Source organism: Herpailurus yagouaroundi, unplaced genomic scaffold (assembly GCF_014898765.1).
Source record: "Herpailurus yagouaroundi ecotype Mexico unplaced genomic scaffold, PumYag 205, whole genome shotgun sequence".
Taxonomy (NCBI): Eukaryota; Metazoa; Chordata; class Mammalia; order Carnivora; family Felidae; genus Herpailurus; species Herpailurus yagouaroundi.
This window is the reverse complement of record NW_024412436.1, coordinates 14171521-14187451: the sequence shown is the minus strand read 5'-3', so window position 1 is coordinate 14187451 and position 15931 is coordinate 14171521. Positions and strand designations below refer to the sequence as shown.

Below are 15931 nucleotides of genomic sequence, written 5' to 3'. Positions count from 1 at the left end.
AACCAATCCTACGTGACTTGTTAAAAGTAAGCGTTACTTAGTTCAGCTGGGTTGTGTCGCTGAACTACCAGAGCCAGAAAATAAGCTTCCAGAGGCTGCCCTCCCACCTTGGCTCATGGCTTCTGTCTCCAAAACCGGCAACATGGCATCTTTCTGACCCTTCAGCTGTCACACCTCTCCCTCTGTCTCTCCATCTGACCACAGCTAGGAAAGGTTCCCTGTTTTTAAGGACTCGTATATTTAGACTGGGTCCAACCAGATTATCCGAAATCATCTCCCCATTTCAAGGTCGTTAATTTTAATCACACTGGCAATGTCTTTTTTGCCATATAAGGTAATCCATTCACAGGTTCTAGGGACATATTTGGGGGTGAGGGCGAGGGTTGCAAGGGTATTATCCTGCCTAACACAGACAGTACAAATATATATTTCTTTTAACTGCTTTCAAAGACGGGTACATAAAACAATAATTATAAAATTGTTAGGCTTATGACATAAATATTTAGTATCTATAATAATAGCACAAAAGAGGAAGGAGCAAATGGAGTTATACTGAAGCAAACTTTCTATGTTTTACTGGAATTAAGTCAGTATTAATCTGGAGTAGATAAAATATCCAGCATAATTCCTAGACAAACCATGAAAAAAAACTCAAAAAATACATTATAAAAAACAACAAATGAATTAAAATAGAACTCTAGAAAATATTGAGTTAACGCTAAAAGAAGGTAGTTAAGGAGAAACAAAAGGGAAAAAGACACAAGACATGTAAAAAACAGCAAAATGGCAGACGTAAATCAAATCATATCAATCATAACACTAAATACGAATCCATGAAATGTTCCAATAAAAAGACAGAGATTGTAGGAAGCATTTGCAAAAGGACAAACTCCAAGCATAACGCCATCAACAAGAGTTGCGCTTTAGATTCAAAGACACAGAATGGTTGAACGTGGAAAGATGGAGAAAGATAAGTCATGCCGACAATTCCCACAAGAGAGTTGGAGTGGTGATACTAATATCAGGCAAAATACACTTTTCAGGGAAAAAAAGTGTTCTGAGGGAAAAGAAAGACGCTGTAATGATAAAAGGACCCATCACCAGAAAGACATAACAGTTATAAACACACACACACACACACACCCCTAACGACTAAGCCCAAAATATGTGACGCCAAACAGACAGCAGTGAAGAGAGAGAAGCAAGCATTTCAACAGCAATGATTGGAGACTCGATGTCCCCACTCTCCATAACTGGCAGAGCTGCTAGATAAAAATCAGCGAGGACGTAAACACATCAATGGTATTGTAAAACAACTTGACCTACTTGACATGTATAGAAGACCCCATCTAGCAGCAGCAAAGTACATGCATGTCCTTCTGAGGCTCACTGGAACATTCTCCAGCATAGACCACCCGCCAGGCTCTAACACAGGCCTCAAAGTTAAAAGGATTGAAGTCATTCGAAGTAGGTCCTCTAACCACAATAGAATTAAAGCAGAAATCAGTAACAGAAAGAAACTTGACATATTCACAAGCATGTGAAATTTTAACAACATATCCCTATGAGTCAAAGCAGAAATCACAAGAGATATTAGAAAATACTTTGAGATGGATAAAAACACAAGATACATAGAGCGGTGCTTGGAGGGAGATTTACAGCTATCAATGCCGATATTTTTAAAAAGAAGAAAAATCTCAACCTTCCACATTAGGAAACTACAGGAAGGAAAGAAAACCCAGCGCGAGCAGAAAGGAAGAACCAATAAAGAAGAGAGAAGAAAGTAGAGAACAGAAACACAATAGAGAATATCAATGAAACCAAAGGTTTGCTCTTTGAAAAGATCAACAAAATTGACAAACCAAGAAAAAAAAGAGAAAGAAAAGTCCATTATTAAAATTATTGAAACCAGGAATTAAGGAGAGGACAAAACTACCAACATTACAGAAATAAAGGTTCTACGAGAATATTGTGAACACCTGTCTGCCTGCACATCAGATGGCCCAGAGGAAACGGACACTTGCTGGGAAGACACAGATGATTGAACTAAGGAAACCAGAAGTCTGAATAGACCTCCACAACGAGATTTAACTGGGAATTTGAAAACTTCCCATGAAGAAAAGCCCAGGGCCAAACGGCTTCCCTGGAAAAATCTGTCCAACATTTAAGAAACAATTAAATGAATCCTTACAAACTCTTCCAGAGAATAGACGAGGGAACAGATCACAACCCACCCACGAGGCCAGTATCGCCCGATACCGAAACCAGACAGACACATCAAGGCAAGAGAACACTACAGACCAAGATCTCTTGTGAATAGAGTTGTAAATTTCCTGAACAAGGTATCCGTGAACCAAATGCAGCAACATGCTAGGTATCCTCCACGGTGGCCAAGTGAGACTTCTCCCAGGAATGCGTGTCTGCATTAATATCCAGAAAGCGGTGCTGCGGTGAATCGTATTAATACGACACAGGGCAAAAACCACAGGAGTGTCTGTGCAGAAAATGTGTTTGATAGAATCCAACACCATTTATGATCGTTTTAAAGTCTCAGCAAAAAGAAACAGAAGGGAGCTTCACCAACCTATAAAAGGCATCTGTGAAAAACTTGTAGTTAGCCTCATGCTTACTGGTGAAAGAATGTTTTTCCCTCAGACCGGGAACAAAGCAAGGATGTTTTCTCTCACAATTTCTACTCAGCCATACACTGGTGCTTCAGCCAATGCAGTTACACAAGAAAAAGGGGGGAAAGGCATCCAGATACTTATAAGAAGTAAAACTGTCTTTATTCACAATCCACATGATCCTGTTTCTAGAAAATCCTAAGGATGAACCAACTGATTAAAAATAGTCCAAGGGACACTTGGTTCAGTCGGTTAAGAGCCCGACTTCATCTCAGGTCATGATCTCACAGTTGGTGAGTTCAAGCCCCACATCGGGCTCTGTGCTGACAGCTCAGAGCCTGGAGCCTGCTTCCAATTATGTGTCTCCCTCTTTCTCTGCCCCTCCCTTCTGCGCACGCTGTCTCTCTAATAAAACATTAAAAATTAAAAAAAAAAAAACATAGTAGGAATTGCTAGCAAGCATACTCTGTTTTTTCGCTGGTGGGAAGGCAAAATGGCACAGTCACTTTGGAAGATAAGTTGGTGGGTGTTTACAAAACTAAACGTAGCCTCACCCCATAGTCTAGCAGTCACGCTCCCAACATATTTGAAAACTTATATCCTCACAAAAACCTTCCCATGCGTGATGATAGTGACTTCATTCTAAACCTGACACAACCAAAACGTCCTTCAATAAGAGATGAAGTGGAGTACAATGGAATATTATCCAAAGACCCAAAGAAATGAAATAATCAAGCCACAGAAAGACATGGGCAAATCATAAAGGCTTGTTGCTGAGTGAAAAAAGTCAGTCTGGAAATCCTACACACCGTGTGATTCCAGCCCTGTGACATTCTGGAAGCAGCAAAACCACAGAGATGACACATGATTGGGGGTCGGCATGGGCTTGCAGAGAGAAGGGAGGGTGAGACACCTGCTGCTGGAGAGGAGCGGCTATTCTGTACGATGCTGTAAGGAGGAACAGGAACATGCGTGTGTCCAGGCCAAAGAGAGAACCTTGATGTATAAAACTTTCAAAAAGTCATTTAGGCGGTCGGGGGTCCCGGGATGGAGTGCAGAACGTGACAGGACGATCAGACTGTTGCCAAGGGTGCAGTGAGCTCCCCGAAGAGGGTTGGGGGGAAAGGAAGTGACCTGAGGAACTCTGGAAATGAGTGGCGTCTGTAAGACCAAAGGTGGAGGAAACCGCTCGTGAGCACTGATCTGGAGCTGATGGAGTGGTGTCCACGGGAGGACGGTTAACTTCCGATGCCACCATATGTATGTACGTACGTGTCGCAGCTGAACAGTTAGGTAAAGGATGGCACGCGGGGCAGCCAGTGTTCTCACTGCGGGAGTAGGCAGTTACAGACGAGCCAGCGGAAGAGGCGACAGTGATCCGTGGAGTGACGGATGAGAGGTGAAGACCTCAGTCGAACTCACATTGGATTTAACGTGGATGGTTACATACAGACGTACTTGCGGGAAAGTGTGCGTGCACACAGATTGGCATACAACCCCAAGCGTCCTCGTGGTATCAGCCGAGAGAAGCTGGAAACGTGCAGCAGGAACACAGGCACACCCAGCACCCAGGTCTTGGTTTCTGATGCCATCCTTCAGTAAAAGGGCCAGGGCTCCTGGGGAAAATGGCTTACTGAGGGCTGGCATGAGAGGCACCGTATGAGCATGGAATGTCTTGACTTGTAGGGCCAGAAAGGAAGTGCTTCAAAAGACTCTCAGTGACAGGAGTATGTCAGAGGGATAAAAGGAGCCAACTTCGAGATCTCCCGGTGGCCGTACCCCAAAACAACAAAACAAAGTAGCATTGGTTATAACTCAAATGATAAACCTCCATGAGTCCGTGCATGTAAAAACATGATTGGATAAACAAGTGGGGGAAAGAGACACATCTCCCATACAGAATTCTAAATAATGTGCGCAGGTATCTGCCCGCAAGGAGTTGGAGCAGAACTACCCCCTCCTTGACTGTGAGCTGCTATCAGTGACTTTCTCCCAAAGGGTGCAGAGTGGAAAGGGGAAAAAGCAGTAACTTCACAGTGGAGAAGCCTGACACACACAACATTATCTAGGTGGCCAAGGTCAGCATCGACGGTGATAAGTCATGTTGGTAAGTGGCACTTCATCCCTGTGGTCTTCCCACCCCAAAGCACGTACCCCTAGTGTGGTCACAAGGAAAACACCAAGAAGGTCCCAACCACGACGCCTGACCAGCACTCTTCAAAATTGCCCAGGTCATCAAAACCAAACAAACAAAAACAAAAAGTCTGAAACCGTCATAGGCCAGAGGAACCTATGGAGATTTAACTACTAAATGTGATGTGGTGTCCTTGATAGGACCCTGACCCAGAAGGGGACATTAAGGGAAATGAAGGAATGCCAAATAATGTATGGATCTAGTTAATAATTATGTATCAGTGTTGTTTCACTAGTGGTAACAAATGCATCCTACTAGTTAGATGTTCGTAGGGGAAACGGGATGTCGGGTATATGCCAATTATCTTTTGTATCTTGGCAATTTTATTGTAAATCAAAACCCTCCTAAAACTTTTTTAAAAAACTTATTTTTTTTAATGCACAAGAGATTTAACTAGATAATTCACTAGAGAAGATGCATGAATGCTAGTAAACATGCAAAAAAAATAGTCAACATCATTAATCCTCAGGGAAACACAAATTGAAACCACACTGAGATGTCACCACACATCTACTTGAATGACTGTCGTCAAAAAGATGGTCAGTAGCCAGTGTTGACCAGGATGTGGATAAACTGGACCTCGGATACATTGCTGATGTAAAACAGTTTGAGCATTTCTTCTTCTGAAGTGAACCCAGATTTACCCTTTGACTGAGTGGTTCCGTTCCTCCGTATCTATGCAAAAGAAAGTAAAACAAATGTTCTCTCAACGACTTGCACAGAAAGGATCACGGGAGCATTATTATAGCGGCCACAAAACGGAAACTCTCGGAACATCCATCAGTAGATGATGCATAAACAAAACGTGATCTATCCCATCCAACAGGATACTATGTAGCAGTAAAAAGGAGCAAACTACTAACACACAGGAACCACAAACCATCCTGGTGAGTGATGTGCAAAAGGCTTCATGTTTATGATTCAGTTTGTAGGAAACATCCAAACACTGCGAATCTGTAGAGACAGGAGCATGTTAATGGCTGCCTGGGACTGATGCCAGGATGAACGCTGTAGACAGGCCTTGGGGTATCTTTCTAAACATGGACTGTGGTAGGGGCGCCTGGAGGGCTCAGTCGGTTAAGCATACGACTCTTAATTTCAGCTTAGGTCATGATCTCATGGTTCATGGGTTCGGGTCCCCGCGTTGGGCTTTGCGCTGACAGCATGGAGCCTGGAGCCTGCTTGGGATTCTCTGTCTTCCTCTCTCCCTGCCTCTCCCCTGCTCATGCTGTGGCTGTCACCTTCTCTCAAAATAAATCAATAAGCTTCTTTTTTAAAAAAAAATGGACTGTGGTAACAGTTGCATAACTCTGTGATTTTACTAAAAATTATCAAATGGTACGTGTGAAAGCCGGTGGTCTGTAAATTATACCCCAGTAGAGCTGATACTTTGGTAATAAAGGTAATACTTTGTCATGATTACCAAAGAGCACTTAAGTTTTTACTACTCAGAATAAAAGACCTACTTCAATTCTTATAAATGAGAAAGCAAATATTGGCAATAACATAACGATGATTTTGTAAACCTGTCAATGCCATTTTTCCAGATGGGGTTATCTTTACAGTGAAGGCGTCTCATACATTTCAAGAGACCATAAAGAGCAAAGAAGAGAATACTGAATGTGTATGAACACCTTACAGAACTCTGATCAATGCTCTAGCTATGTTTAATGTGTTTCCCAGAAAGGTTATAAAAATAGGTACTTTCACTGTGTGAATTTCTGGTGCACAGACTTGGGAAACAGTGAAAGATTGAAAGATTCCCAGGGCGTCCACAGGAATCTCATGTTGGATTGTTCTTCTTCCAAAGATTGGAGTAGACGGGTGTGGGAAGGAAGCGTGTGCGACCCTGGCGTGTCACCTGATGGAGTGCAAGCTGTCCCCCGTGCCCTCAGCTCACAGTCAGGCCCACGCGGAGTTCAAAGAAGCCCTCAAAAGGGGGGTTATCCAAGCAGGATTAGAAGGGAGCCCCACCGCTTTGATAGTTGCTAACATAAACCTAAAGCAGGTAAGTACTTTTGATCTTTGTTATTTGCTGACGTTTGCTGTGTAAGTGGCTCCCCCGCCCATTCAATATCCGGAAAGAAAATCTGGCCGGCGCCTGCTGTGTTGTTCATGATTCTGCCCTTCCCCATGCACAGCCCACAGAGGCCCTGGTTGGGAGCCCACACTGCACGTAGTTTTTTGCATGAGCCCTACAACAGAAGCATTTTCCGTCTTTATAATGTTCGTTGTAATCAACGAAATATAATTTTCGTTGCGAGTAATTTGTCTGCGTAGCTGAACTTGTTTTCTAGTCTGGGTTTTGGAAAAAAAAAAAACACAAAGACACAAAACAAAAAACGCTATCATCTGAATCCGCTGTCTACTCTTGGGCACGGCGTCCTGTGCGAACTTTACCGTCGAATTTAGCACTTTCCTTGCAGGAGATGCTTTGTTTACAGATAAGCAAAACAAACAAACAAAAAAATGCTAATCACCCAGCTACTTTTTTAATCTGTTGCTTGGTGTAAACCATGCCTTTCCACGGCCTCCACGAATTGCAGAATCCCGCTCAGGTTGTACTTACTTCTTTGTGGCGACATTTAAAGGCAACATTGTTTATGATGTATGATCCAGACTCATACACTTATGAGTGTTGTTCCACTTTCCTCTTGTTTCTTCTCTAATCCTGAGCCTCTGTCCCTAGAGTTTTGTTTTTCCTTCATGTGGTATTTTGAGGGTAAATCCGAGTGAGTGCTATGTTGTATCTGCTGTTCTCCATAGTGTCCAATTTTCTGCCTTAATCATATGTCTGCCCTCTCCCAAACTTACTGATTTTTTTTAAGTTTTCTTTTTGTTTTTTGAGACAGGGTGAGTGGGGGAGGGGCAGAGAGAAAGAGAATCCCAAGCAGGCTCCACGTGGTCAGCACAGAGCCTAAAGTGGGGCTCGAACACATGATCCGTGAGATCATGACCTGAGCCAAAACCAAGAGTTGGTGATCAACCAGCTGAGCCACCTAGGCACCCCTCCCTCTAGATACCCCACCCTCTTCCTCTGCTTGAGGTTTCTTGCAGGCACTTCTGGATTTCAGAGGATGTCCTGTCTCGTGCCAGGGGCCTGCTGTTTAATTTAAGAAATCATTTTTCAGAAAACCACTATCAGGTCAAAGCTGAGATGGACCCATCTTACCCAGGACTTCAAGGTCCTTGGATCTCGTCTCCACACTCTCCAGGTTTCTCCTGGCCGCATCATTGCTTTCCATGTGAACCCCCAAAATAGTGTCGTGACCCTGTTAAATTAACATTTGTTAAGTGGAGCACAGGGGGATGGTGAGCCACAGTCCTGCAGAAGACGACAAGAGACACTGAAATAGAGAAGTTTCTTACTCACAGGTCCTGCAAGAAGCACACAGCCTGCCTCGAGGGACCGTGCGGGGAGGTCAAGGTGGGGTGCGGGCAGAGAGGCAGGACCCGGGGCGTGTGCCTTCATCGGGGTCTGTGAGTGGAGTGACTCGGGGTTCCCGGGTCGGGGCCAGATCTGTCCGCTCAGATCTAAAGAGCAGTGTTTCAGTGTGCCCCCACGGGGGTCCTATTTAAGGGGTGCACTGGGTACGGGGACCCCGGGTGGCGGGGAAGACCTACCAGGAGCTCGTCCCTGCTTGTCACTCTGCCGGCTACCGCGTGAGCGGCTGGCGTACCATCAGGGTCCCCGCAGGCCGCTCGGTGAGACAGAATAGATGCCGAGGCCGCGACACCACAGAGTAGCTAAAACTACCAGTGGGAAATCGGTGTGTTTCATAAGCTGAGTCCCGGGAGCGGCAGGAAATCCGGTAGCCCCGTGTCAGCAATCCTGGCCCTGCTGGCCCCTGCCCGCCAGCTCGCTGCCCTCTCCCACCCCCGCCGGGGCTGAAACACCAGGAGCCTGAGGAGCCTGAGGATGGTAGAAATGCATGTTTTTTAAATACAGCTTGGATTTATTCTTAAAATGAAAATGCTCGTACTTTTCAGTAAGAACTCCTCTCGTAGAGTTTCTTTCACTGCCCTTTGTCCCCTGGCCCCTCTCTCACTGGATCTGGAACCCTGCCGCCGTGTTGCTTGTAGCCCGTGCGTGTGTGGTGGTCTCCATAAGCCGTCTGGAGCCAGGTCCCCGCGCCGCTCGTACCGCCCCCCCACCCCCCACCCCTGCCATGAGTCTGGTCCCAGTGGCACGGGCGTTTGCATGCCCTCAGTACCGCACACGTCTCTCTCCTGTTCCAGCGAATGAACGGAGGGACGACGCTTATTTTTACTCAGACAAAAAAGACATTGGATGGGTTTAAGAGAAGTTTAGCTTTCAAAAAAAAAAAAATTAACCTGAATTGTCCTTAAATACTTTGGCCGTCTCAGTTTGGTGTGTTAAGAATGGAATCACTCTTGATTGAATATCCGTTTCACCTAAGGAGTCATTTTTGGAAGATTTGGACCGCGTTCTCAACTCGCAGAAAACCCTTGACTTGTTTGAAGATGACGAGCTGGGCTCCATCACGCTACAGATCCGATCCTTTGCTGAGCCGTCTGGTTCTGTTGACGACAGGCAGTCTTTACTCGCACTCTTCCGGAAGGTGCGCTCTTGTGGGTTCACTTCAGCAAATTACCACTTACATTAAAAGTAGACACGTGTATAATTCTGTACGTGGTTTCCAAGTTGGATAATTGTTTTTAGGTCTTTAAATGAGCCTTGCTTTTTTCTTTTTTTTAATCCTCTCAGGAGGGGATAAATGAGTTTTCAAAGCTATAACTAATGGGTCCACTCAAACCATCCCCACACATAGACACACACACATCACACTCTTAGGGAAAGCCAAGATTCGCAAGGATCTGGGCCTGCCCAGTGACCAGGGGCTAAAGAAAATGGTAACGGTGAGAGGCAATGATGAGAGAATGAGGGGATGCCTGGGGGGCTCAGTCGGCTCAGCCTCTGACTCTGGATCTCAGCGCAGGTCATGATCTCACGGTTCGTGGGTTCGAGCCCTGCATCAGGCTCTGCAGGCTCTGCATCAAGCTAAGCTTCGTGTGTCTTAAAGGCGCGATGACTGGCCAGCGGCTCAGTGGAGACAGACGTGACTGCCCAGACCAGGTGTTCACAGGGGAAGGGCCACAGGCCGACTTGTTTCTGGGATCCGTTTCTGTCTATGATGGAGTCATCCGAAAATTGAGCTGGGCCGTCTTCCATTCTCAGTGGACAGTTGGTGATCCGGCGCAAGGAGAGGATGTAGAGAATTCCAGGAACGGGACCCACAATTAAGAGACGATGTCATAGGAGTGGACGTTTGCATTGAGTTGTACTTTTATTTTATTGATTTCATTTTTTGAGAGGGAGCAAGTGCGAGCGGAGGAGGGGCAGTGAGAGAGAGGAATTCCAAGCATTCTCTGTGCTGTCAGCAAAGAGCCCAACGTGAGCTCAGACTCCCAAACCGTGAGATCATGACCTGAGCCAAAGTCAGGAGTCAGACTCTTAACCGACTGAGCCACCCAGGTGCCCCGAGTTATATTTTTTAAATGCTATGGCAGAAAGAGCAATTTTTCTGATCCCTGGTGGCACTCCAGTGCCTTGTTACCAAATCGGTGTATATAGATTATGATCAATAAGAACAGCAAAGAAATTCTCATTTGGAGTGTAGAGAATAGCGCACGCCAGAAGTGAAAAAAGCAGACCAAGAATCCCAGTTAGAAATCAGTTGCAATTGCTTATTTAATTACTTACATGTGTATTTCATGCCACAATTCCACTTCCAAAAATGATTTGAAGTGTCTTCCGATAATCATAACAGCAAAGGCATACTTTAAACTGTGAACACTGACTGTCCTCAAGTAGGAATTTGGGGATGAGTAAAGCAAAGAGAGGTCATTTCGTTTTTGATTTAAACATTTCTGTGTTGTATGCATTTTGCGCCGAGTGGTTTAATTTGCTTTTCTACGTTGTTGAAAGCCGAAAAGGCAGAGAAAGAATCTTCCGCACATCACCCTTCCAGCCTTAGCACGCTTCTGGGGCACATAGGTTCCTTCACACGCAAGCACACCATCGCTTTGTACACACGGGACTGTGCGTTGGACGCTGATTGACCGCAGCTGCTTTCGGTAACGTGGGTTCCTTTAAAGTGACACCCGGAAACGAGGGAGACTCTGTGCGCACGCCGGCCTGGCAAGAGGCCAGGAAAAGCAGCCGCACCGCAAGGCCTTCTGGAGGGAAGAGGCAGGGAGATTTCACGGAAACTAGCGCTCTGCCAAAGACCTACAGGAGCGTGGGGGCTCCGATCCTTCTGCTGTGGGAGTTGAGGGATGCCCCCCTGTCTGTTCTCTCTGTGCCTTTCAGCGTTCCATCATCTGCCCACTTGTCCCCTTGACTTTCTGAGCGTCCCGAATGCCCGCACCCCAAAGAAAGAGGGCAGCAGACCCCACCCCCCCCCCCCCCACCGCGCCGCATCTGACCTGAGGTCCCTGTGGAGCAGAACTTGAGCGCCACACCCCCCAGGGTCCGACTTGTACAAGGGGCGCTCCGGGCCCCCCCACCTCCAGCACCACCCGGCTGCTTCCCCCACAAGAGCTCCCTGCTCTGGGAGGCCCTCGGTCTCCTCTCCGCCCATTGGGTAAAGAACGGAAACGAGTTCCCAATGGAACTTCCATCGCGGTGTTTTTTCCAAAGCAGTGGCTTCCACGTTAACGCCTTGTGTTTTTATTAACTTGCAGAGAATACATAAAAATCTTCACGTCTTTGTGACCGTGAGTCCCACAGGACCCAGCTTCCGCCAGCAGTGCCGACTGCGCCCTTCCGTGGTCACCGCCTGCACGGTGGACTGGTACGGGGAGTGGCCAGAGGATGCCCTCCTCGCTGTGGCCGATTCTTTCCTAAGAGAGAAGGTGGACTTGGGCAGCAGGGAGGTAAGCACAGCCTCCTTTCAAGACCTGACACGAGGGAAGTTCCAGGCTGTTAACGGCGTCTGGCAGAATTATGTCCGGAATAGCGGTGAATCCTAGGTGGACAAAAATTTGAAATACGTCACGCGGTTGTCTTGACTCTATCAGCTCCCGTGTCTTTTGCCCCCTGGTCCATCCGATTTCAAAGACGCCCAGACTCCTCCCTGCCTGGGTCTCCCCGCTGCTGTGCCCCGAGGAGACCAGCAGGTGTCCTTGACCGGGAGAAGATGTGCCAGATGCCGTGGTGAGGTGGCCGCAGCCTTCTGTGTGTTCCCCGGAAACGCCTCTGGCTTGTGTGCAGCAAACCACATTCGCTCAGAGTTCATGAGCCGCAGTAAGGAAGGCTCTTTACCCAACCTTTGATAACAAAGGAAGCTGTAAAAGCATACACCCCAAAACTCGGTGCGGCACCCAGAAAAGGGCTTGCGGCCTTACTAGCCAAGCGTCCAAGGAGTGAAAGGCTGGGGGGAGAGTCTGTGCAGAGCCGGCTGGGGGGAAGCTGGCCAGGGAACGGCTAGACCCCCGTGGGCTGGGGTGGGCGCCAGCTTGTGTCTCAGACAGAATTCTCCCTGAAACTTACCCCCGGGAGTTCTTTCTCCTCTGGTTTTCCCACCCAGCATATCAGTATATCCTTTGAGGCCTTACATTGTCACAGCTTTACTTCACTCAAGGAAGTGAAATTGAGTCTTGTGCATTTGATAACCCACTTTAGGAAAGGACGATAGGAGATGTTGATCAGTCAGTCAGTCAGTCACCGTGAACCTTGGCCATGATGACGGCTCCGTAAACCCTTGGATGGCTGTAGCAGAAATGCGGGTCAGGCCCGGAGGAATGAGTCATTAGTCACTGGCCATATTGTCGCCTTGTCCACTCCTGACACCATCCAAACCCCTAAAACTTCTATTTTCTTGGTCCCCTTCACCCAGGCTCTTTATCAACTGCCCCGCACCCCAGAATGATACTCTTTCAAGTTACTCAGCATGTTCAATTTCCCCTTTCTTGATGCATAAATTCTTGAAAATTATTATTTTGCAGCACTTAAAGGAAAAACTCGCCTCGACGTGTGTCCAAATCCACAAAAGCATAAAAGACTTGAACACAAAATACTTTCAGAAAACCGGACGGCGTAATTACGTCACTCCCAACAGCTACTTGCGATTCATGGATACATTTGCTCACATTTTGAGGTCACGCCAGAAGGAAATGGAAGCAAAGAGGTAAGACTTTGAGGCCAAATCAGAAACGCGTGTCTTTTTTAAATTGGTGCTTTTAGGGGCACCTGGGGGGCTCAGTCGGTTAAGTGTCTGACTTCGGCTCAGGACATGATCTCACCATTTGTGAGTTCAAGCCCTGCGTCGGGCTCTGTGCTGACAGCTCGGAGCCTGGAGCCTGCTTTGGATTCTGTGTCTCCCTCTCTCTCTCTGCCCCTCCCCTGTTCGTGCTCTGTTTCTCTCTCTCTCTCTCTCTCTCTCTCTCTCTCTCTCTCTCAAAAATAAATAAACATTTAAAACAAATTATTTAATAAATAAATAAATTGGTGCTTTTATTTGTAAAAGAAAAAAGAGACACAAATACAAAAGAACGAGCCGGAATCTACCTTCCCAAGGGGGAAAGACAAAAGCCCAAGAGGTAAGGCGTTCGGAGGCTGCCGCAGGGAGTCGGCACCTTCACAATGACGGCACGTGGGCACAGAAGGTCCTGCTTCGCTAACGTCTCATCGTGTCTCACACCTTCTGAACCCTCTCTTCCCCGCAGGAGTCGTTTGCACATGGGCCTGTCCAAGATCCTGGAAGCCAGCGCTCTGGTTACAGAAACACAGGAGGAGCTCTTGATTCTTGGCCCTCAGATAGAACAAAAAACAAAGGTGCGTCTGGTGTGAAACCTCTTTTGAATACTTTATAGTTGAGTACGACAGGCTGGGAAGCCGAGCCCTCGCACTTGGCAGAGACGGATCAGAGCCCCGCTGTGTTAGCACGTGGCTGCGTGGCCTCTTGGGCTCAACTTTCTTACCGTAAAATGAGCAAAACGATAACAATGATAACAAAATAGTAACATCGTTGTATTTTCTAACTAAGTGTGATAGCAGGCATATAACTAATTATAAAAGCTCACACAGGAAAATTCTGTCATTCTTAGTTAAATCAACCCAAACTATGCTGTAGTAATTTGCAACCTGTAGGGTGCTCTAAAAATCATGCTTCTCACACTGCCTGGATGGCTCAGTCGGTTAAGTATCTGACTTTTTTTGTGTGTGTGTCTGAGAGAGAGCGAGACAGAGTGTAAGTGGAGGAGGGGTAGAGAGAGGGGAGACACAGAATCCAAAGCAGGTTCCAGGCTCTGAGCCGTCAGCACAGAGCCCGACACGGGGCTTGAACTCACGAAGCGTGAGATCATGACCTGAGTCGACGTCGGATGCTTAACTGACTGAGCCCCCCAGGTGACCCTAAGCATCGGACTCGTGATCTCAACTCCGGTCTCGATCTCAGGGTCATGAGTTCAAGGCCCATCATTGGGCTCCATGCTGGGTGTGAAGTCTACTTTAAAAAATAGAAAATAAATAGTAACAATAATAATAGTAAATTAAAATACAAATCATACTTACCACTCTTGACGTGCATTGCAAGAGAATGATCTCGGCTATGTCATCCTCTCTGGTTTCGTCTGTTAACCAAATATATTTAGGCTGATTTTGATACATTTTATAGTAATTAAATGAGCTGTGGATTTTTCTTTAAACGAATTTCTCTTCAAAAAAGAGATGCCGTGTCTCTGAAAATTCATCTTCCAAAGAACTGTGTGTTTCATTAGGAAAAGGAAGCCCTGATGGAAAGACTGTGGAGAGATTCACAAGTCGTTGAGAAAGTTCAGATGCTGGTTCAACAAGATGAAGAAATTATGGCAGAAGAAGTCAGAATTGTGGAAGAATGTGCTCAGGTAGGACTAAAATACAATCCATGACAATCACCTGGAGGTTTGCAAAATTATCCCCCAACCCCAAAATGTGAAGGTGGGTTGACTGCTGTTAAATCTATCGTGCTCAAGTATGGATGCTTTTAATTCTTAGCCCCACAAGGATTTATTGTAGACGGAACTGGGAGCACAGAGATGCAGGATCCCTGTCCCCCAGAAAGCTGCCTCCCCAGGCAGAGACAGAGACAGCCCGGCTCTCGGGGTCACCACAGCGGGAAGTCCCCTGAGCCACCTCACAGACACACGTGGCCTGCGAGAGGGGCGCCTGCGGGGACCGAGCCGCCCCGGGCACCCGTTGTCACCAGTTACACGCGTAACCGGTCTTAACCCCGTTTCACCGGCCGAGCCCTCCGAGCCCTCCGGTGGGAGGCCGGCAGGAATCCGCTCGGTGCAGCTGTCGGCCAGCTGCCCCCCGGGGCTGCTCGGGCGCACCCGCTCGGAGGGCATGAAGGGTGAGCCTCTCGCGTCTTCCACGGGCGACGGTTTCTCCTCCATCAACTCCATCCGTCCAAAAGCTACACGTAAGCCGGTCCCCGCGATCTGTGTGCAGTGACTTATTTGTAAATGACACGCACGAGCTCCTATCGCTAGCAGACGTCACAGCACAGTCAGCCCCCACGGGCGGGTTCGCGTGAGCAGAGTGGATGCGGACACACACCTCAGACGGTCCCCGAGGGGACTTACAGACGTGACGGCTGGCTTCGCGTCGGGCCCGATTCGATCAGCGTCGTGTTCACGTTAGGCCATGGCTGAGGAGAGTGGGGGCAGCTCATGGCCGGGACAAGCAGGGAGCGGCCGCCCCCTCTCTGCCCCCTCCTGCCTCCGGGTTCACGTCCCCAAGCCCCCGCTCCTCTCCGGAGCCTTCTAGGACCCTGTTCGTTTTGAGGGCTGGCTTACTTCACACTCGATGGCGTAAGAGCAAATGCCCTTCCTTGTATGCACACAAGCACACGTCCTAAATGGTGGGCCACCCCCTGCCAGCCCTCCCAGCGGTGGGCCTCTCCCCTCCCTCGGGTCGCCAGAGTCCACCGTGGGCGGCCCGCGGGCCCTGCTGGGCCTGATTTCAGTCTTTAGCTTCCGGCCGAAAGAAAATGGATACAGAAGAGTTCATGTTTTGTTCTGCAGTTCCTGTTTGTGCCCCCAGAACAGGGTGTGGCTTCAGGGACAAGTCCAGGTTGTGCGGGGCCTGAAGCTCACACGGCTTTGG

The 15931-nt window shown here is 47.6% G+C and overlaps 1 protein-coding gene across 1 annotated transcript in view; it reads left to right on the top strand.

The window, feature by feature from the left end:
- The window catches only part of DNAH14 (dynein axonemal heavy chain 14), a 328569-nt gene that overhangs the window by 218668 nt on the left and 93970 nt on the right, over nt 1–15931 (top strand). The window contains exons 55-60 of the mRNA XM_040451938.1: nt 6629–6826; nt 9240–9401; nt 11527–11718; nt 12790–12971; nt 13510–13618; nt 14563–14688. Of these exons, the coding sequence (XP_040307872.1) occupies nt 6629–6826; nt 9240–9401; nt 11527–11718; nt 12790–12971; nt 13510–13618; nt 14563–14688 (969 nt within the window). The remainder of the gene's footprint in view (nt 1–6628; nt 6827–9239; nt 9402–11526; nt 11719–12789; nt 12972–13509; nt 13619–14562; nt 14689–15931) is intronic.